This window comes from Cupressus sempervirens, chromosome 5 (genome assembly GCF_028749045.1).
Source record: "Cupressus sempervirens isolate cs-2001-9-10 chromosome 5, ASM2874904v1, whole genome shotgun sequence".
Lineage (NCBI taxonomy): Eukaryota > Viridiplantae > Streptophyta > Pinopsida > Cupressales > Cupressaceae > Cupressus > Cupressus sempervirens.
This window is the reverse complement of record NC_143122.1, coordinates 433,152,849-433,176,893: the sequence shown is the minus strand read 5'-3', so window position 1 is coordinate 433,176,893 and position 24,045 is coordinate 433,152,849. Positions and strand designations below refer to the sequence as shown.

Genomic DNA, 24,045 nt, shown 5'->3' with positions numbered 1-24,045 from the left:
TCGACATACCACTGTGACTGAATGTCCGGCCATGTCCAAGATGACTTACTATAAATAGTAAGTATGCCCAAAGTTGCCCCAGAACCCCTCAGAAAGACCTGCAACTGAAATTGTCTAGGCCAAATGGCCTCTAAGCCCCTTTAATGTCCTAGTTAGCCTACGGGACTGTGGGGAAATAGGCTAACGACAACATCATGCTATGAATGCTAGAAAGGGGACATTACAAGACCACCTTGGTTGCTCAATTGGCGCAAGGTGATATAAGAATCAACATGTTGTATCATTCTTCTATTTGCATCTGCATTCTTCTATATATTGTTATATGTTGTGTTATACATGTGTCAGTGTTTGTTAATGTATCCTTGTGTTGGTCTGCTTCGATTTGTGACATGGTAGGACCAATTCATTTTTGTCTCCATTATGAAAGTCCAAAAATACTCTTCTTCATAACTCTTACGTGTCTTCCTTCCATTGTGTTGTAGTTTTACTTCCTTCGGAGAATGATGAAATTTCATTTGCAATAATATTGACATATGTTATCTCATGATCATAGTTACCCCAAAGTTAGTAGATCCCTTTTGTGCTCTCTAAATGTTATGCAATTATTTCCCTTGAATTATTTTCTCTTGGAGGCATTTCATAGTGGAAACGTCTCTAAGTGGATGTACGTATACTCTATTACAGGCATTACTCCTATTGAAGTGTTAGCAATGACTTTAACGTAGGGGCATTCACTCTATTCACTTTTTGCACACACGCACTTACTTAATAGCCTAGACATACACTTGTGCATCACCTTATGGATTTAGCGCAATCCTAAAGAATGGATTCTCCATGCACACCTTTGATTTCTTTGAGGAAGTGAGCATCCCTACAATGGGGTCTCTCTTTCTTTTGCACATTCAAATGTGTTGAATCCCATACAATGAGTGATGCATTCAAAAATATATGATAAATTTCATACACGAGTAATGCATTCAAATATAATATGCTGAGTCCCATACACGGGTAACACTTTTTTATTTTTTATTTTTTATGTTTGCGTGATTCACAATGAGATGTAACACTTCTCATTGGGCGAATTAATCACACCCCATCTTGCTTTGCTTCTCTTTGTCAATGATTTCTCTCTTATTATGATCTTGGAGTTAGCAAAGACTAAATCCCTTCGGGGCTTGATGGATTCTTTGTCTACTTGATTATGATAAGATTGTCTCATGTCTTGTGCTCTAATTTACCAAGAGTTTGGATGGAGCCCAAACTCTTGCTAAATTGGGGGCTAAGTGTATCATCACAAATTGGAAGCACTTCAATTTAATGCTAGGCTTGCATCTACTTTGCAATTCTCCCATTTATTTTCATCTCTTTTTATTCCTCATAGATGGAATTAGGGTAGGACCTAATAGATCCTCCTTGATATTCCCATTTCATGGTACAAAGCTCAAGGTCATCCCTGTCCACTTGGGCCCTCCCTTGCCTTCTTCCAATCACTCAGAATTTCTTTTTTGCATCGAAATTGAGTTTCCTTGAGATTTGCACCTAATTTCCCAAAACCAAGACCTATTTTGGGACATCGAGGGAATCTTGGGGGTTTTTTGTGCCAAGGAATCAGGGATGCAGTGCATCATTGATGACCTAAGATAGTGACCCATTTTTGGGTTCCCTTTTTGGCCCATGCATTGGGTTGATCCGAGGTATTAATTTCTTTCTCAGTCTACCGATGGGAGAAAGTTTATTCCGCATCCTTTATAAACATATCCATTTGTGTCATTTTGGCATTCATAATCCATACACACATTCATCATTTACATGCACAAGCACTAAAGCATTCAAGCCATCTTTAAGTACATTCAAGGAGATTTTTTGCAAGCCATTGGAGAGATCTTTTGCATTCAGGGTGCTTTCAAGGAGCTTTAAAGATTTCATTTGGAGGCTTCATCATCTCTTCCATATTCATCCTACAACCTTCAAGATCCAACTTCCTTCATTGTTGACAGTGGAGCTTGTCATCAAGGAAGGGCTTCTACATTCATCCTTCTATATTACATTTCTAGCATTTCAATTATTTCAATTTCAAGGTTAATTTCTAAATTGGGGTTTGACCAAGGCAAACCCCCCATTGACAAAACATAACCATTTTTCTTGCATGTTGCAGATCTCGAAAGAAAAAACAAAGCACAGGTTTAGATACCCTTTTTGGAAAACTTTAAAGATATAGAAGTTGTTTCACAATCGGACACAAAACGCTAGGGACGCAGTATGACCCTAACCTCTCTCCAGATTGATCCTGACTAAGAGCTGAAAGATTTTTGGGTTTTGGAGACCTTGTTGTTTCACGTTTGGAACCAGATATGTTCATTGTTTCAAGTTGCACAAAAGAAAATCGGATCCAATATTCTATCTCACTTTTCAAGGTAAGTCATTTAATTGCTTTCTCCATTTCATCACATCTACTTTCTATAGCTATAATCTTAATTGTAATTCACATCCCTTGCTACATTAGGGCTTTATGAGTCTTGCATTCTTTCTCTAATTGCATCAGTGCTCCTTTATCATTTGAATTGCAATTATCTTCTTAGATCTAATTACCTTAGAGTTGGAATTGAAAGGATCGATCTTGTTAACTTCTCTTTGAGGTATAAAGTTAACTTCCAAACCCCAAAATGTGAAGTAATTGAGCCATTTTCCATTGCTTCACATTTCACCTTATACACAACCTATCAAAAGCTCATTCAAAAATACCCTCTCAAATTTAAGAAAAGAATTTGCAGATCCAAAGCTTTGATACCACGTTAAAGTCACTCAAAGACTCAAGCACCCAAGATAGAGAAAAGAAAGAGCATAATTTTGCGGTAACGGATGAAAATTTGTATTGGATCAAACGTCATCCATAAATATGTCTATGCATACATGTCAAAATGTACAAATTAGACTTTTCTTATATAAAAATGGTTGAAAGATGGAACTAACTAGGATGATGAAAAGTTTCTTAATCCCATAGCAGCAAAAAAATGTTTTAGGGAAAAAATTAGAAAACTAAAAGTATGATATTTTACAAAATAATCAATATTTAAATTAGAAAGAATTGGATTTAAAAAACCATTATAAAATGTTGAAAAACAAACAAACAACACCTTTTTTAAAACTTAAGGCATTTTCGTAACATAGAAATATAGAGAGAAAATAAAATAGAGGGTTCAGCCCATTAACAATCCAAACAGGAAGTTTGTCTAAAATAGTAAAATGTGATGTAGCATGTAAGCTTGGCCTACTAAATGCTCCTTTGTAAAAGTTTTGTCTGAAGTTAAAGTTATTGCTAAGTTAAAAAAAAAGTAACAATAAAACAACTGAAAGATATCTGAGTAGGCCTCTAGCCTTCTATGATGTGAGTGGATCGTAAAATGTTACTAACAACACTAGGTTCCAAAACATTATTAATATACTAAGTTGCCACATTCACTTCTAGAAGGTGGAATTTGTGATTCGGTTTGTTGTAAAGCTGGATTTGGTTTGAATTTGCGCAAAATCTTGCCATAGTCAGGCAAATTTGCTCAAATTCTCTTAGAAGTACCTGGAGAGAATTTGGATGAATTTGAAAGACTTTTAGTTTGGATGGAGCAATCTAGCACAAATCTGACTGAAAACATCATTTTCATTGACTTCTCATAAAGTCTTCTACCAACTTAAGCTTAGTTACCGGATTCGTGCCTAGGAGGCTGAATTCAGATTCGAATCCAATCCAGATCTAGATTTGTGCCAAGATTCATCCGGATTCGGGCAAGATCCTTGTTTTGGACTGTGGATTCATCTGGATTTGCAGACTGCAAATCCAGATGAATCCACAGTCCAAAACAAGGAACTTGCACGAATCTATCGTGAATCCACGCAAATCCTCATGAATCCATATGAATCCACACAAATTTGTCATGAATCCCCAAGGACCCACAAGCCAAACTTGGAATAAATATATATAATGTATATATATATATATATATATATATATATATATATACACACTCACGAATCCGATTCACATGCCTGAATCGGATTCGTATCCCAAATCGGTAACTAAGAACTTAGGTCTATTCGGTCCTCCAACTCTAGAAGTGACCATTAAAACAACGAAAAAGGTTGTTATATATGTCATTTGTGCATTTGTGAATGAAAAGAAAAACTTCTTGCCTACATTTGAGTATGACCTTATTTGTTGCTGCATACACACACATACACACATAATGTACCGAGAAACCCAAAACAAGTCAGAAAATTTGGATGAATTCCGAACCCGCATCCGTACCAAAATCCAAAGTGCAACTTAGTTAATATAAAGAATGTTGACTACTGTAACAAAATTTGAAAACTTTAGTAAGAGCTCAAAACAACTGCAATAAACATGTTTCCATTTCAATGGCATAAAAGGAAAAAACAATTTATTAATGCCAAATTTTCAAGTAGGAAACTTAAAAGAATATATATCATCCAAATAAAAATATAATCAATCAATAAAAAAGAAACCATTTCTCATAACAAGCAGAGTCAAATGGGTATGAATTATGCATTTTCAAAGATTCGAAGTGCAAAACAAAGTCACGTTCAAAAGTTTTGCTATTAAACCAGACCTTCAAATTAAGTCAAAAACTGAATCATATAAAGTAGAAATAGAAGATGGAGAAAAAAACACATTTTAGGATAGATATACATAATATCGATATAAGCATACAAAATCACAATGACTAAGATTTTGATGTCACAAAGATTAGACATCTCAGTGCAATACTGGGTTACATATAAACATCAGGCTGATGCTTTTATACAGCCAAGGGTTTTTGACATTTGTACTACAACTTGAGAGAACAATAAAATGTTATGAAGACAAAAGAAGAACGATGCATAACATTGCCTCTTCACTTCCAGTAATGAGTGTCAGAAAATGAAATTATAGCATTGTCATATTCATCGAGCAAAGCAATGATATGATAGAGAGCCCATATTAGCATTAAATTCAAGCGTTTATCCAAGAAAGTGGACTATTTCTTTGCATAGAACTAATCTACAAGGTCATCACTGTAGAAAAATATGTACTATTTAATGTTTATTGGACCAAATAACCAACCAATATTCACAATAACAGTTTACTTGTGCAGAAAATTAAGATAAGAAAAAGGCTCAAAATTAAACCATAAAAAGAAGACATAACCTCAAATTATAGACCGCTCACCTGTCATAACAGTAAAATTCTCTCTTTGGATGAAAACCTCACGAAAACAAAATAGATTTAAAACTTTTTATCTTGTTAATTTAGATTGAAAGATCTTTGGGCTGTGCACATTGAAAGTTCTATTTGACATTCAATGTAGATTAGTAGACCATGTGTGACAGCATATTGATGGTATGGACAGAAATCCCATCATCTAGATATAAATAAAACTAAAACATGATAAAGTAGACACAAAATACTTAGCAGGACCAGCAAGCAAAGATATAACCTTAGAATATAGACTATCTTGATTCTTTTTGTATGGAAGTCCAACCAAAATAAAATAGTTTTAGTGTTTTCTATCTTGTTAATTTAAACTGGATGATCCTTGTGGAGTGCACATTAAAAAATTAATTTAACAATTTATTCATCTATTTGTATGCACTCGTTGAATTTTGTGATGAATAATTTGCCTTGTTCACACTAAAAGGATGAAACCAGAAAGGAAAACCTCTCTTCACACCAACAGCTGGAAACTTCACAAAACTTATGCACACAATTCAAAATTTTGGATTTGCTATAGTAAATTGGCCAATGATGATGAGGCCACAATGTAGATACTCCTTGCCAAAGCCAACACTTTTGGTCCAAAACCTATTGCTGCACACTCACAATGGCAGAATATTTTGAAGATAGATTTTAAAAGGTGTGCTTGGGGTTGCTCTTATTCTTCCTCCGACCTATCTTGCATCTCAGAATCATTTAGTTGTTTTTTTCTTTTTGTTCAGAAGACTAAACACAATTTTGTGTCAAAAGAATGTCGGCATCATAAATGTGTACAATCCACACCACACCAACCATTGCAATAGTTAACTAGAGCCCAAGCACAGTCACATGTCACTCAATTAAGCGTGCAGTTGCACTCCAGATAAATGAAGCATGTGCACAACTCACTCTTGTAAAACACTATGTTGACTATAACATGCAGATGCAGACTAGAGTTAATTGATAATGATTGTAACAAAGAAAAAATCAAATGAATGTGCATTGAAACTGTCATTTTGTCTATTACATGCATGTCATTGTTAGCTTAAGAAAACATTATTGAATTCTAATATCAAAATAGATAATGAGGGTTTCAAACATTGTAAGCATGCTTCAGGACATAGAATACTATGTAGACCGGTACACAGACTGCAAAAGTATCGACCATCATCTAATTAAAGCAGTAACAAATGGTTAACTTACAGAATTCTAAAGAGAAAAAACAATGAATTTCTCCATGTCTATTGAAAGCATATCATTTAAACTGTAAACACAATCAAAATCAACAACTTACATGGCCAAATGTATGTCCCAGATTTAATGTGGCTCTTAGGCCACCTTCTTTTTCATCCAATGCCACAACTTCAGCTTTGTTCTCGCATGATCGCTTGATGGCATATGCCATAGCATTTGGATCCCTGCACGTCACAGAGTAGAATATGTGTCCATTGAGAACCTATGTTCAAATAATATTAAAACTTGCTATGGGATGAGCTAAAAATACCTTGCTAGCATAGCATTCAAATTTTTTTCTTGCCACTCAAAGAATTTTGCATCTCTGATCAGACCATACTTGACAACTTCAGCAATACCAGAAGCCAATTCTCTATCAGGTAATGTATGCAACGTATCTGTATCTATTAGTACACACTGAGGTTGGTAAAATGCACCAATCATGTTCTTTCCCAGAGGATGATTTATTCCTGTTTTTCCACCAACTGAAGAATCAACCTGTACCCACAAGGCATTGCACTTATTAACAGAAAACAATGCTCCAAAGCTGAGAGGGAAACAGTTGAGTTGGAACCCATGCAATAATCAAACCTGAGACATCAGTGTTGTTGGAATCTGAATGAAATTCACTCCACGGAGGAAGGCAGCAGCAGCAAAACCACACATATCACCAATCACACCTCCTCCTAGAGCAACAAATGTACAGCGCCGATCCATTCGTGTCTCGATAGCCTTATCAAATACCTTCATGAGAGTCCCCTGAATCAATCCCCCCCAGAAAGGAATCGTTGTTAAATATCAAAAGTTAAGATGTAGAACAGATCTATCATATAAACAATCAGGCTTACTTGAATCTTGGACCTTACTTAGAGGGAAAAAAATGTTAGAAAAGGGAGAAAATATATATGCCACCATAAAATGGCATGTTGAGCAATGACATCTAAAGTCTCTCCACAAAAAACAGAAAATAGAAAGACTTGGGAAATTTTTAATTTCAGCTAGCAGAGCAATTAAATTTTTGACTTGCAAATGAAAATAGTTGTAGTCAATTTAATCTCCTCTTGACTAACAGATAAATATAAAAGCAAGCTTACTCATTAAAGAGCAATAGAGATTGGCCAATGGACTACAAATGTTTCAGTTACCATTTCCTTGTACTTCTCTCCATCTGGTAGAATAACACTTTCCACTAAAGTTTTTGAGCCATGAGTTATTGCAGCCACAACTCTTTCCAGGTACAATGGACCGACAGTTGTGTTTGTTACTATAAGAACCTTTTGTCCTTTAATATGCCTGCAGAAATTTAAGCAGACATTTTTCAGGAAAATCATAATTATCCTCTCAAATATAATAAATGGGCCATTATTTGGGGAAAAATAATATTAAGAAATAAATTACAAGATTAGATAAAGAAAAACTCTTGGCTATTCTAAAATTCAGACATTTACATCTCTGCTTTTAATGTAGTAATGGGCAATGGCTGGCAAGTGTCTGCATCCTCTGCTACACATGTTTAGCCCCCATAGAAATGAGCTCAAGTCAAAATGAAAGGTGACCACAAAAAGTTCTCAACTAGCATCTGAAGTTATACACACACCTCTATGTTGAGAAATGGATCAACAAATGCTGGTCAGATACACTTAAGAGTTTTACTTTGTAGTTTAACACTAGACCAAGGCTTAATGCTTAAAAGCAACTAAAATCCACATTTTGGTGCCCCACAAATTCAAATCCATGCATTTCAGTTGTGTATGTATCAATATTAAGAACCAAGGAATGCAAAAGTCGGCATGACACCTTTCTGACTATTTCATAGTAAGGAATCAAAGGACTATAAAATGTAGGCTTGAAAATAACCCACTAATAATTCAAATCCTGACAATTTCCAATCAAATTTCATATGGTTCTTACACAAAACTGTTTTTATATTGAAGGTGAGGGAAGAAAAATTTAGTAAGATCGTACATTCAAACAAAGGTTATCAAAATCCCCAATGTGTATAACTACAGATTCTTGAAGATGGTTAGCTTGAACTAAAATTGTATTAGTACATCAAATAGACAAGATCTTGGAGATTAGTGCTAAAAGAAGCAACAGGGACATATTGCCATTTCTATTCAAATTTGGTATTGAATTAATTCTACTTATGGTAATACTAAAATTAATAAGTTGTCAAGTAAGTCACTGTTCCCAAAACATTGATGTTTCTGTCAATTTTCCTATTTTACACTTAAAAATTGCTTATACAAAGAAATGTTACTTTAAAATTACCAGAACTGCAAGTCTACCCTAAAAGTAATGCTATTAAATAGAGCTTAAAAGACTACTGATTGCCAGTTGGGTTAAACATCTTTTTGATAAAAGTACAAGATATTTGTAACTAGAAAATGTGGCAACAAATACAATGAAAGACAACAGTTGCACACAAATTGTGAAGCATTTCCCTATACAAACAAATTCTGAAAAAATATAGAAGACCATACAAATTGCATTTATAGAGAGATTCATGACCTGGCCCATGTCTTCAGCTTCCTTCTCAAATAGCATTACAATGTATCTTTTATTGATGATTCCTCGAAGAAGTCCTAGACTTCTTTACAAGGCCAACATGAAGTGGATTAGTGAGGAACTGCACCAGGTATATAAAGAAGCCATTATGCAGGGATCTCTCGGAAAAGAGATCAACTCAGTAGTCATCAAACTGACCCCTAAGGATGGGGATAAGACACTAATCAAAAACTGGAGACCAATTACCCTATTAAATGTCTCCTATAAGGTCTTAGCTAAGATTCTTGCTAACAGACTAGAGGATGTTCTACCAAGAGCATTCAATTCTACCCAATCTGGTTTTGTCAAGGGAAGGTATGTTTTAGAAAACCTGATCCCATGCTGGAATGCTATGAGCTAAGCCAGGGACTCTAATCAAACAGCCAATATGCTTCTTATTGACTATGAAAAGCAAAGTTGCATGGATACGGATACGGTATTGGGTACGGATACGGCCATTTTTTTAAGACCACCAATATGGATACGGCTGGACACAACATTAATAAATAAAACATACAAATATATTTAACATAGTTTTTAAGTTATTATAAGAGATTTTCATTACTTCAAAAGCAATATTGACACTTATAAGTTAATTTAACACTCCACAATTTGTAAACATAGTAGAGTTGCATTAGAAGATAACTGAAAAAATGGGTTGCTGAAATAGAAAAACATTTTATTTGTCTTTCTCATTTGGTGCAGGTTTTGTTTAAACCATTTTTTTAATATTGTTTTAATAAAGCTTTTTTTGAAATCAAATTTGGAAAGATTTACATCAAATCATTTAAAAAATCAAATCCCATAGTATTTGGCATGGTTGGAAAATCCCATAGTATTTGGCATGGTTGGAAAATCAAGTTTTTTTAGGCAGACATGGGTACAATATTTGACGTGCATTCAGGCAGTATGGAATACATTTCGAAATTGGATATGGGGATACGAGCACCCAAGGAAGGACAGAGGAGTTTCCGGCAACTCTGATGAAAAGGCCTATGACAGGATTGAATGGGACTTTATTTTCATGATTTTGGACAACCTCAGTTTTCTGAGTAACTTTCAGCAGATGGTGAAAATTCTTATGAGGGACACCAATGCCAAAGTAGATGTAAATGAGTGGGAATCAGAATCTATTCTTCTCTCCAGGTCCATTAGACAAAGCTGTCCATTTGCTCCAGCCTCATTTGTGATAACAGAAGATGCTTTTTCTACTTGTTAAGAGACGAATCTATCTCTCCCAGGATGCAAGGAATTGCCCTACCCAATAATGAAGACCTACTGAACGTCCAATCTGCAGATGATACAGTGATCCTTCTCACTTTGGAAAAAGAAATTTTGAGAAACCTAATGAAAAAACTAGATGTCTTCTGCTAAGCATCAGGAAGCAAAATATCACTCTCTAAGTCCATTGTGCTAGGATGCGATGACAATCCCCCCTTGTGGTTTTCCAAGTATGAATTGACCTGGGGGGCAAGCAGAAACTTGGGTATCCCATTCTCTGTCTCCCCTGATCTGAGAGAGATGTGGCAATGGGGAAGCAATATAATAGGTAAAAATTAGGCAAATGGAACAAACAATACAGCTAGGCATGGTTTTTCAATCAGTCACAGTTTAAACATACTCAAATAGATTAGGACATTTCTATGGTAAGATGGCAGAGGGGGAAAAATATCATGTTGTGAAGTCAGGTTGATGCACAATGAGCAAAAGAGTTTGAGGCCAGGTTTGAAAGACCTCAGGATACAAGGATTAGCCCTTGCTGCTAAGTGGATCTGCAAGGCCTTAGAGGGATCTGAACTGTGGAAAGTTTTGATTAGAAACAAACATTAGCAGAGCAGTCACTGTTGAAGGCTCATCCTAGAAAGGGCTCCCTCTCTGTGATCTGATTACAGGCTCATTCTCCATTGAAGTTGTTGGATCTGCAGTGTTTAAGGCAATCTAGAGATGATGGGATCTAGTGAGATGCCTATTATCTCAAAAGCAAGTCTTGACTAATGATAATATTATATCTGGTGAGAAGTCCATTTGGTGTAATCTTAGATACAAGGATAAGCCCCTTGCTCTGCTGCAAGGATGCTCTTCCGAGAATTGGGCAGCAAAAGGTATTACAAGGGTGAGGGACATTATTATTGATGGGAAACTTATTGAGTGGGAGATGATGAAGTAAAAATTTGATATTACACGAGGACAATTCAGAACGTATTCGATGCTGGTAGAGACCTGCCGAATCCTTTCCCTCCCTAAGTCTTGCATTTGTTCTGACTCCTGTTTCCTCTCCTGCGGATGGCTCCCCACTTCCAGCCATTACAGCTAAATACATATACTCCTTTCTTCTTGATATGACATCTTTCTTCACTTGAACTCTTGCTGGACTGTTAACCTTCAACCCTCCCACTGGCAGCCTTGCTTGCTTTAGTAATTTATGGTCCTCACAATATCAAATCTAAGAAAAAATATCCCTTTTGGAGACTGATTATCCAGAGGCTCTGAGTAAAACATCCCAATGGTGATATCAGCCTTTGAACTATTTGTAGAACAACTGAAAATATTTAGTCGCTGTTCTTTGACTGCTTGTTGGCCAGAGAGATTTGGGGATTATTTGGTCTATATATCCATCATAATATCAATTTGAACGCATCAGTCACTATAAGACTTGCAAGGAGGAAATCTGAGGATCTTCTCCTTGATGGCATTGTCAGGGTGTTTAGAGAAGAAAACTCTAATGGTCACACATGGGCACAGGCTTCAGCTGAAAGAACTCCCTTTGAAATAGCTCTACAAAACTTCATGGCAGAACTTAGGATACAGAATCAGAGGAAAAGACGTTATGTTGCAGATCCAGTTGCTGTTGCACCAGTTCTTGTTGCTCCTCCTCCTGCAGCCTTTGCTCCAGTTGCTGAGAGGATCATCCACCCATACACACAGAGGATATAGGATGACAATATGCTCAGGTGGATGGATGGAAATACAGGTTGGATCGCAGGATTGAGAGACGAGGCAACAATAAACATAGAAATGATACTTTCTACTAATGATACTTTTGGTTATAATGTTTTATTTTGCAGTTAAAATTTTCATGAGTCTTCTTTCTGTATTATATAAAAGACATTCGGAGTGTGATGTAAACTTTATATAAACAGTCATAGTTGTGAACTCTCAAATTGTGATATTTTTTAATCAGCTTATATCTAATACAAAAAAAGTCCTACGTTTTCTTCCTAAAGATCAAGAATAAGGTCTTCAAAAACATTCAAGAGGTTAAGGCTCTTGCAGAAATAGAACAGGAAAGAAGATTAAGGAATCAATGAATGACACTGAAGGGTGGTATACCTTCAAAGGGGGAGGCTTTTGTAAGGAAGCAAGAATCAAGGAGGAGCTAATAATGCCCTACAGCCTTCAACAAATGTGGCTGTAGAGAGGAAGAACAGGTCCAACCTAATCACAGCCAAACCTATTCCTCAGGTTAGGTCTCCTCATGCGTCTCTAGGCAAAAGCATATCTTTCAGATGTCTATATTCTTCGTGGTCATCCTCAAACATTGTGAGGAGGCATTCAAAGGTGAGAAGCCTCAAGCAGCACATCTTTGTGTTTTATGTTCTACTGTTTCCTTTTATATCCCTAATGAAAAAAGGACCAAGTTGGAACCATTGAGCTTGGAAGGTTAACTTGGTGAGTTATGTGACACCCTAAGTTACTGATTCGGATGCGGATTCTGAAGCAGATATAGGATGCGGGATTTTTTTTTTGGGGGGGTGGGGTGGATGTGGATGCGTATATATATGCAAAGAAATGAGATAAGTAATTTCAGTCTTGTATTCTTACCTTCAAGATCAAAAGATGATCTACATTGTTTCTTTCAAGTATTTTGTTTAGATGCAAAACACCTAGAAAATTATTTGTACAAGGTACTGTTGTGAGGTTTTCACACCGTTGCCCCAAAATTTTGGAAACCCCCCTTTTTTTATCGACTCGGCAAATTTTTGGATTGTCCAACAATTTTGATTTTTCAAGAATTTAGAGCCTTTGAACCCCTTCAGGCCAGTGGGAGAGACTTAGCTTGTTTTCACCCGATTTTTTAACTTGATTTTCCAGAGCCACCAATTCTATCCTTAGGCCGAACAAATTTCAAAGTTAATTCCAACTTGGCAGGATAAAATTGTAGATTTTGTATTTGGACGTTTTATTTTGAAAATTTGGATATAATTGTATAAATTTGGATAATTTTCAAAAAATGAAATTTTTGTTAAATTTGGTCTTTTGGAAAATCTTATATTTTTGGGTGAATGAAAAAAGATTAATTTTTGTGATGGTGAAATAAAATTGCAAAATCGATTTTAGGCTCTAGAGAAATAATTTTATTTGTGTTAAAACGCTAAAATTGCTTATAGCTAAATCTATTGGGATTTAAATTGCAAAATTTGGCTTTAAATGGATTAAATTGCCTTGAAAACTTTTTAGCCTTTAATGAAATTAGTAATTTAATATTGAAAAATGGCTAGCCAAAATCTAATTTTAATGACGTATTAATTACTAAATCTTCATTAAATGGAAATATTTAACACCTCTAAGGCATTATTTCTTTTCTTTTTGCAATTTTGGTCCAAATGGCAATTTAAAAAAGCAATTTTCATTTTGGCAAAATTAATATTTAGCTAAGTATTTAATTGTGAGCCATAATTTTGCATTAATTATTGTTTTTCTTGCTCCCAAGGTCCAAGTCGGCCAGCTTGGAGGAAGTAAGAAAGTTGGGTATAAGAGGAGGCCTCTCTCCCATTTTCTCCTCACTTCTCACTTCTCCTTCTCAAGGTGTTGACGATTTTGCAAGAGCAGATCTGCACTACTCTTGCTTGGCGAATTTTGTGAAGAGTGAAATTTGTGGGAGCCAAATTTGTGGGAGCCGAAATTTGTGAAAGGCAAATTTTGTGGGAGCCAACTTTTGTGGGAGATAAAATTATGATTTTTGCAAGAGGCTGCGATTTTTGCCCTAGGTTGGGTAATTTTATTTGGAGGTGAATTACATGATAAATTTCTGATTTGCAAGTGGATTTGAAGTTCTTGAGGTCTAGTCCTAATTCCAAAAAGTCGCTGTACGATTATTGGTTAAGTTGAATTTTCATCATCTAGAGTTGCAAGGGGTCCTTAAGCTGACATCCTTCTTTCGTTCTAGTCCCTTGGTTCTACTTACCTTCTGGTCCACCACTCTACCATCCCGTAATAGGGCAACGAGTATGGAGGATGTTAGTGCAAGTAAGAATCCCAAGCGAACAAACACTAAGAAAGACAAAGAGGATATGATGCCCAAAACACCCTTTTCTCGAAAATGAAGAGAATAACCGACACCAATATCGGTACAGTGGACATGATACGGATGAGGGACAGATTAAAGGAAGGACAATCCCCCTTGGCTATTGTTAAAGGTAATTTCAAATCATTTAGAGTTGAAAGGGGTCCTTAAGCGGATTTTTCTCTTTCGTTCTAGTCCAAAGATTGCTTCCCTTGGCTCTACTTGCCTTCTAGTCCACCACTCTACCATCCCGTAATAGGGCGACAAGCATGGAGGATGTTAGTGCAAGTAAGAATCCCAAGCGAACAAACACTAAGAAAGACAAAGAGGATATGATGCCCAAAACACCCTTCTTGAAAATGAGGCGAATAACCGATACCAATGGCGGTACAATAAAAGGATATACAAAAGGCAGTTGCACATCACAACCCAGGCATCGACACTTCCATTGCGACCATGATGAATGACAATGGAGCAGCCCTTGATTTTGAGGACATCGGAGAAGAGGATATCAATGAGACAGATTTTGGATCGAGGTTGGATGAGTTGGGAAAGGTTGCTATCAAGAAAAAGCATTTGGGCACCCTTTCCTCTCTCAGTGCTTTTATTGGATTTGTGAAGGAATATGAAAAGGATCACAAAAGGATACTACAAATAGTGAGCAACGTGGTGAAGTCAGTGGAACTCAGGGTGAAGCACACACCTTGTCCTCCTATGGAAGAAATTAACGAGAGGCTAGCTAAGTTCTTTGCCTTAGCTAAGAAAATGAAAGAAAAGGAAAGATATATATTAGAAGATCATTTGATGTAAGGCCAAGTGGCAATTTCCCTTTCTTCTAGAATAGGACAAGTGTCTATTTCTGATTGGCCACCATTTTGGTGCTTTCTCATTGGTTGCCACTTTTTGCACTTTTTTCATTGGTCCATTGATGAGGTGGCAGCTTCTCATTGGCTGATGGGGTGGCAACCCTAATTAGGGTTTTGAGGATCCAATCTGGATTGTTGATCTTGTTTTGATCTCCACCATCTGTTGTATTTTTGGCCTCTATATAAGGCCATTTGCTCTCATTTGTAAAGTGTTGGAGAAATTGTTGCGAAGATAACACCAAAATTGAACTCTTTTTCATTGTTGCTATTTGCATGTTGATTAAGAACACTGGGTATTATTGCATGTTTTCTACTTCCACTTAGTTAGATTTCCTTTCAAGTTGTTGAAGCAAATTTCATTTCAAGTTGTTTAAGTGAGAGTAAAGTAGATGGATAGTTGTATGGTAGCATTGGTAAATGTTTGATAGGGATCAATACTAGACCATTAGCATCCTGGCGGTTGGTTGGGAAGCTTTGTGTGGTAAACTAGTTTATTATTCCTTTGAATCATTGCACCTGTGGAAGTGAGGCCGCTGGTCAACTCTCATTAGGTTCGATCCCCGTCCATTTGCTAACCAGTCATTCATAGGAATAGGAGTAGAATAGTGAGTAGTTGGGTAGTCGAAGCTTAGAGAAGTAAGTTAAGTGATAGAACTCATCCATTCACCTTCCACCACCACCACTTTCCATCAACATCATCATCGGCAAACACACCCTCCATCATCACCACCATCAACATTATCTGCCTCCGCACATTTCACAAACCGAGTCACCATCACCTTCATTCCACCAAAGTCCAAGTCATCCTTGAATGAATATCGTAAGGCCGCCTACATGATTACCAGCAAATCACATCAATAAAACTGAGCGAGTATCCAACGGTGTAAGGAACATTGGAGTTATACTCATGTCTCATGAGCATTAACTTTTCAAGAGAGGAGTTGCATGTTTGATATCCCATATCGAATATTCAATTGCTAATATGTTATGTAAGTGATACAAAACTCACATCAACAAGTACATAATCTGCAATCTATTTACTTGTTTCAGATCTTAGGCATAGATTAATTTTAAAAAGTCTTGCCCCATAATTTGAAGAGAGAATTTCCTTTCACTATTTTTCACAAAAATGGCAACTTAAAATGCTCTCAAACATGAAAAGGTTTGCAAAATGCATTTCCATATAAGCTCAACTAGACAGAAGTCCAAAAGAAACCCTTGCAAAGAAACCTATTGCAATTCAAAAGGAGCTGTGGAATCAGTTTTGTAAGCCATTTTAAGCACTCAGCATATAGCATTATTTGGTTGAAATTTTCACCCACAAAGAGTTTCTCTAAGGCATCAATGTCTCATTGTTGTTCAAATCTATTGTATCACTCTTATCTTTCATTACATATGTCTAATTATTTCACTCGTTTTACTCATGATTTAAGCCTAGTAGAACTACGCCACATGTTAAAAAAATATTTAAAAATGTTTGTCTTTCTTTTTTGGGCAAGGAAGCCTATGGATTCTCCCAGGTGCCCTATGGGTTGCATCCGAATGCCACTCACAGACACCCAAATGCATCCGGATGCCTGAAATAGGCATATGTCCACATCCGAGTGCCTATTAGTGGCATCTGAGTGACACCTACAGCGCACCCATCCACCTCCAGCACCTATCCATATCCACTTTTGCATCCAGCCTCCAGGAGGCCGAATCAGTAGCTTAGGTGAGACCTCAAAAGCTTACAAAATCTAGTCCATCTCAACGGAATGCAATTGTGGGTAGTGAGGTCAAGTTTGATGAGGATGCATGGTCCTCCAAGTCTCAAGAACCTCCAACAGACCAAGGATGTATGTATTGTCTCCTTATAGTTTAGAGTATTGTTAGACATCATTACTACATATTGAATTCAAACTCTACATTGCATGTCCTAAATACAAAAATTTAAGCTAGGATATTTATAAATAATAATTGTTGATTCATTTAGTCATGTCAATTTATCTATATGCAACATCAATACCCCCATATCCAATCTCATTACTATTTAGCTTACTGGCAGAAGGCGTAGGCATTAACCAAGTTACCTAGATACCAACTGCAATGGATTCCCTTGAAGTTTACAGGTCCAAGTCCATATCCCATCTTGGGTCTTGCCCTCAAGGCTCCCAGAACACTGACCACTACACTACCTTGGGATAGATATTCATTGCTTGGATTTATACAACCCTCTTCGTGGTAACATTATACCTTCTCTTCTATAAGTCAAATACTAATGGGATTTGGGTATAGTTTATGCCTATGACTATACATATTGAATTGCATATCTTGAGTAAAGATATCAATGATGGATAAGAATTTACAAGCTTTAGCAAACACCTATTAAAGTAAGTGTGTGTGTGTGTATTCTACAAACTATAATTTGTTGATTCAAACTGCTTTGATTTTACAGATCATTTCCTTTATATCTCCCGTGGAGTTTTCCTCTTATATTTTATTTTTTTGTTCGGTGCCTACATCCTTCGAAATGATTGATACTATATACACCTGCGTACAAGGGAAACGTCTTTACTTTCTTCATGTCTGTTTGAATTGACGCACGATGTGAGGGTATTAATTTGTACTTTATTAGCTTGTTGAGTAAAATTGTCATAGTCAATCATATATATGTGTGTGCAAAACGTTTTTAGTACATGTCAATAGTCTTTGTCTGGCCTACATGGAATGTGCAGTCTATTGGAGTAAATCACCATCGTGGGCATATTAATTCATTTAATTCATTTATTGATTACTTAATTTAAAATTGATAATTAGCATAATAATAGAAAATTATAATAAGAGTGAAAATGATAATTAACTTTGTTAATTTGGTTAAGTAATATTTACTATAATTATATATTTATTAATTGATAATTTTATATATATATATATTATTATTCGATTGGTAATAAATTAAATTAATCGATTATTAATGTTTGATTGATATATTCAATTGATGTAAATATTTATTACAGGCAGGGGCTATCGCAATGCAACTCTCCTAAATTTTCTTGTCTTCAAGAAATTTAAGGTTTGAGTGTTCAAAAATTTCTACTCCTTCTGCCAGGCCTTTCCATTTGATCAAATAATCCTCAAATGGTCTTAGTTCTCACCTTCTTCTCCCTCATGTTGAGAACCCTTTCTAATTCTAGGATGAGTTTTCCTTCATCATTGAGTGGGGGAAAACCTTCAAATGGAGTAATTTGTTGTCCAAGGACTTTCTTTAGTTGTATAACATGGAAGACATTTTGGATTCAATTGTTCTCCTGTAACTCTAGTTCGTAGGCTACCTCACCAATATTCCTTAAGACTTTGTAGGGCCTGTAGAATTGTGGCTTTAGTTTTTCTGCTTCGTTGGTCTTAATAAGTCCCTGTTTATACGGTTGTAAACTCAAGAAAACCCAATACCGAACCTCAAGTCATCGATTAGTACGATTTTGATCAGTGTAAATCTTTTGTTCCTTTTGTGCATGATGGAGATTATCTTTGAATGCACTCATAATGTCCATATTTTGTCATATAAAATCTTTAACTCCTAGTACCTTACTTTTTGGAGGGATTAGACTTCCAAAAGAAGTGGCTTCATAATTGTTTAATGTCTTAAATGGGATCATTCCAATAAATAGATGATGTGTAGTGTTGTAATAGTACTCACCAAGGTGTAGCCATTTCACCCATACATTTTATTATCATGTAACATAGTTCCTCAAGTATCCTACTATCCATTTATTAAAAATTCCTGTGTCCATCAATTTGGGGATGAAACTCATATAGGTGTCAATTCAGTGCCTGTCAAATAGAATAGTACTTGCCAAAACATGCTCAAAAATCTGTTCCCTTTTTCGCTAACAACGTTTCTAGGTAACCCATGTAATCTGATAACTTCTTTGAAGAAACTTTCTGCAACTTGAGGTGCCCTATATTCTGAAGATATCGACATAAAGTGAGTGTCTTTGGTCAAACGATCCACTACTATGGATATACAATCTTTTCCTTGTACTTTAGGATGGCCCACTACAAACTCCTTGGAGACACTCTGTCACTTTTGATCTTGCATCAACAATGGTAGGAGCAAACCAACAAGATGTGTTTGTTCTACTTTACTTCTTTGGTGTGTCATACATTCTTAACATGCTTAAGTATATCCTTCTTAAGTCCTTCCAAGAATACTTTTCCCTTACCTTTTTTTATGTTTTGTAGTACCCTTGATGTCCTACTAGGGGGTTGTCATGAAATTCCTTAATAATTGTTGCCTTCATTTTCAAGCCCAAAGTGAGGTATATTTTGATCTTATATAGAATAATTCCTTCTACTACTTTATAATCTTCTAATTGTATGTTTCCTTCCATGATATCATTGGCATGGGAGTTTCTGGCATATTCTGAAGCAATGGAGTGCTTCCAATATGTTGTGATATTTGTTATGTCACACAAGAAAGGCCTTCCAAATAATGCATTTGCTACAATATTATTTTCCCTTAATTAATCTATGTCAAAATTGTATCCCTATAGTTTGCTTACCCATTTTTGTTAATGATCGTTAAGGTCCTTTTCTAGAAAGAACTGTAGAGTGTTCTAGTCTTTTTCACAATCAATTTCCCGTAAACGAAATATTGCCTGAATTTTGCCAAGGCATGAATATCACTAACATTTCTTTACCATAGATAGAGTAAGATCTTTTGGTAGGATGGAGCCTCCTACTCTCAAAAGAAATTGGGTGCTTATTCTGCATGAGGACTGCACTAATGCCTTCTTTGAATACATCTCATTATAGTTCAAATGGTAGAGAGAAGTTGGGAATGGCTAGAATTGGACATAAGCTCATTATCTTTTTGAGGTTTTCAAAGGCTTGTTGGGCTTGATCATTCCAACCAAAAACTCCCTTCTTGGTTAGGTTTGTAAGGGGCACTACCACTTTCGAGAAACCTTTCAAAAACCTTCTATGGTAACTGCAAAGTCCAACGAATCCTCACAATTGAGTCAAGGTGCTAGGTTTTGGCAATTCCTTAATAGCCTTGATCTTTTCTTTGTCAACACTTACTCCTTGTTTGCTTATCTTGTGGCATAATTATAGAATTTCTTTATCCAAATTCGCATTTTGAAGCTTTGGCATAAACTGACTCACATTCCAAAATTCCCAATACCTCACCAATGTGCTTAAGATGATCCTCCCAAGTTTTACTATATTAGGATATCATCAAAGAATATCAATAAAAAAATCTTGAGTTGCTTCCTGAAGGTATGATTTATACAGGACTGAAATGTCGCAAGAGCATTGGTTAATCTAAAGGGTAAGACTATAAACTTGAAATGTCCATAGTGGCATCTAAATGTTGTCTTTAAACTATCTTCCTCTCTTATTCTTATTTGGTGATATCTTGACCTTAAGTCAATTTTTGAAAAATACTTGGCTCCATGGAGATCATCAATGGGTTCGTCCACTCTAGTGATAGGACGTCAATTCTTGATAGTTTTCTTATTCAAAGCTCTATAATTGATACACATCCTCATCGTCTAGTGCAATGGATGATGCAAGAGGGTTGGAACTTGGTTGAATGTGGCCCATCTCTAATAATTCATTTATAGTTCTCTCTAGCTCCTCTTTGAACTTTTGTCAATGATGATATGGAGTGGTTATCACTAGCTGTGTTCCTTTCTCTAATTCTATGATGTGTTCAAATCCTCGTCTTAGAAGTAGTCCTAGAGGAATGTCATCAAAAACCTTTTCATGCTTTCTTAGGATAGGCTCTATATCAATGTGAATGGTCTTCCCTTGAGGGGTAGATTTGTCGAGGATCATGCACTCTGCTGTCCATTCCCCTTGATCTTTTCTAAGAATTTGTTCCACCCTTTTGCAAGAGATTACTTTCAAGTAATTGTTGGGTAACCCTTTCAATGCCACTTATTCCCCTTTCTGTAGGAAACAAATTGCTAAATTTGATCAAATAAAAAGCATCCCAATGAGTATATCCAAGGGGTGCACAATATTATGTTAGAATCTAATGGTATCACATAGTGCATTCCCACAAGCATCTCTAATTTGTGGTGCCTTTTTCATGCACTTGACCAAAGCTCTCGTTGTCATTGCTGCTGAAAACCCCTTGAAACCTTAAGTCTCTAATTCCTTTTTGCCACTAATTTCTTACTTATGAAATTATGAGAAGCTCTGCTATCCACAAAGGTGATGACTTTTTACTCTTTAAGGGTACCTTTCATACAGAAGGGCTAGTGTTTGGAATTTTGAGTGTTATAGGGGCTAGCATTACTTGATTCTCATCATCATCATCATCATCATCATACTTAGCCTTTTTGTTGGGATCCTCTAAGTTGCTTCAAATTGATGGATTTAGCTTTTACATCTATGGCTAGGCTGCCATCTTTTTTTGCATCTATAACATGATCTTTTAAGGTCTAAATCTTCCTTGCGACAGGTGTGCCCATTTCCCCATGGTTTTTGACATTTATAGTATAGGTTCTTTTTTCTAAGCTCATACTTGTCTAGGTGAGGCTTGTAGCGAATCTCTCTTATGAAAACTCCTTACATGATCATTTGGACCTTTGTTATTTGGGGATGATGCTACCACATTTAGGGTTGTTTCTATTGCATCATCTAAAGTAGTTGGTTTGAAAGAAGCCACCAACCCCTTTATTGATTCTTTTAACCCATCCACAAATAGATAGGTTAGTTTTTCCTCATCCACCCATGTGACTCCCGTGAAAACTCTTTGGAATGTCTGGATGTATTCATCTACTATCCTTGTTTGTTTTTGCTGAGTTAATTCCTTTAAATCCTTTTGGGGGTGTTAAATATCGAACCTTTTAATCAATTTTTGTATCCATGGGTGCAGACAGCATGATGCGACCAATCATGGGCTGCGTCTGCCACATGTTAAATAGCAAATTGAATTGCATATTCTTCTATCATGGAATTGAGGTTCAAGAAAGTGTTTAATTTTTGCAACCATCTATGGGCTGTGATTTTGCCAGATCCGTCAAAATTTGGAATGTTAACCTTATTTTCCGTATGTTTCAAGTCCTTATTAGGTTGTTCCCTTTCTCTCCTAGAAGTCTCTAATTTCTTTGCTTCACAATAATCTCTACAAGATACACTTCTTATTTCAGGACATAGTTTTGAGTAAGCCTCTACTAATTATTTTGTGCTGCTAGGAATGTGATTGTTTCCCTCTTCATCCCTTAGCCTCTGCCTTATGTTTCAAGTACTTATAAGGTTGTTCCCTTTCTCTCCTACCAGCTTCTAATTTCTTTGCTTCACAATAATCTCTAAAAGATACACTTTCTTATTTCAGGACTTAATGTTTGAGTAAGCCTCTGTTAATCTAATTGTTATTAGCCTGTTGAGTATAATCGTCATTTTCAATCGTATATATGTGTGCAAAACATTTTAAGTGTACGTCGATAGTCTTTGTCTTGTCTTCATGGATTGTGCAGTCTATGGGAGTCATCTCCATCGTGGGCATATTAATTCATTTACTAATTACTACATTTCAAATTGATAATTAACTTAATAATTATTATTATAATAAGAGTGATAACAATAATTAACTTTGTTAATTTGGTTAGTTAATATTTACTATAATTATATATTGATAATTGATAATTTATATAAATTATTATTTGATTAATAATAAATTATTAAATTCAATTAATCAATTATTAATGTTTGATTGATATGTTCAATTAATGTATATATTTATCAAATGTTTATTACAAACAGGGGCTATCACAATGCAGAAGAGCCTGTGGCCCCAAAAGCTGATCTGCAGAAATCAGAATCATCAATTTCCAATCAACAAGCTTCCAAAGGTGCTGAGGGCACCTCTTCTCCATCCAACTCAGCCAAAAAGCCTACGTGGTTCTCCCAGACACTACATGAGGCATGACAGCAATTCTGAACTCCTAGGACTTCAATTTGAGTAAGTCAAACTCCCAAGAAATTTCGAAATTATATGGCAGTGGGATTAATGTCTTCCATCATTTCATTGATGCAAAGCTATCTATTTTTGAGGAAGCAACAGGTTAACAGGTATGGCAGTATGTCATGATGAAGTAAGACAACTCCATCACTGAGAATTATGTACAGGCGATAGTTATTTGATGAGAGGGGAAGGCAGCAATTGGTTCTAATTGGTTGTACAAGGTCAAGAATGTATTAGATGGAAATGTAGAAAGATTTAAAGCTTGGTTTGTGGCTAAAGGGCTCTCCTAGAAAGAGGAAGTTGACCATGAAGAGAGTTTTGCTCTTGATGCCAGGTATACCTCAATCAGATTTATTATGTCTTTAGTAGCAATATTTGATTGACGTTTATATTAAATGGATGTGAAGACACCATTTCATAACAGATTGATCAAGGAAGAGGCATGCACAAATAAGTCAAGAGGCTTTGAGGTGAATGAGCATGAGAACCATATTTGTAAATTGAAGAAGGCCCTTTATGACATAAAACGGGCATCTCACACATGGTAATCCAAGATCAATGAAATTTTCAGTTTTGGGTTTTGCTGAAACCAATGCAAATTCCAATCTTTACTGTTGGCCAAATTTGCACTCCTGCCAAAATTGCCACATTTGGATTCAAATATTAAATGTTCACGCCCAACATTTAATATTAAACAATGCCAATGGAAATACAAAATAAATGGAATTAAAACCTTATATATTTCCATATTCTCCTAAGTATACTTTTGGGCTCCTGCAACTTTTCAGACTATCAGATCTTGCATAGATCCACGGCAGGCACTTTCTTGCTTTCTCAAAATGAACGACCTTTAAATAAAGCGGCCAAGCGCCTTGCTGCCATGTGGCATGTGGGTCCTGTTTCTTATGGGCCG

The 24,045-nt window shown here is 36.0% G+C and overlaps 1 protein-coding gene across 1 annotated transcript in view; it reads right to left on the bottom strand.

The window, feature by feature from the left end:
- LOC149556643 (3-dehydroquinate synthase) overlaps positions 1–24,045 on the bottom strand; it is a 55,560-nt gene that overhangs the window by 17,926 nt on the left and 13,589 nt on the right. Inside the window, exons 2-5 of the mRNA XM_089831060.1 lie at positions 7,621–7,768; positions 7,067–7,234; positions 6,747–6,973; positions 6,537–6,660 (exon numbers count right to left, since the gene is read on the bottom strand). Of these exons, the coding sequence (XP_089687186.1) occupies positions 6,537–6,660; positions 6,747–6,973; positions 7,067–7,234; positions 7,621–7,768 (667 nt within the window). The remainder of the gene's footprint in view (positions 1–6,536; positions 6,661–6,746; positions 6,974–7,066; positions 7,235–7,620; positions 7,769–24,045) is intronic.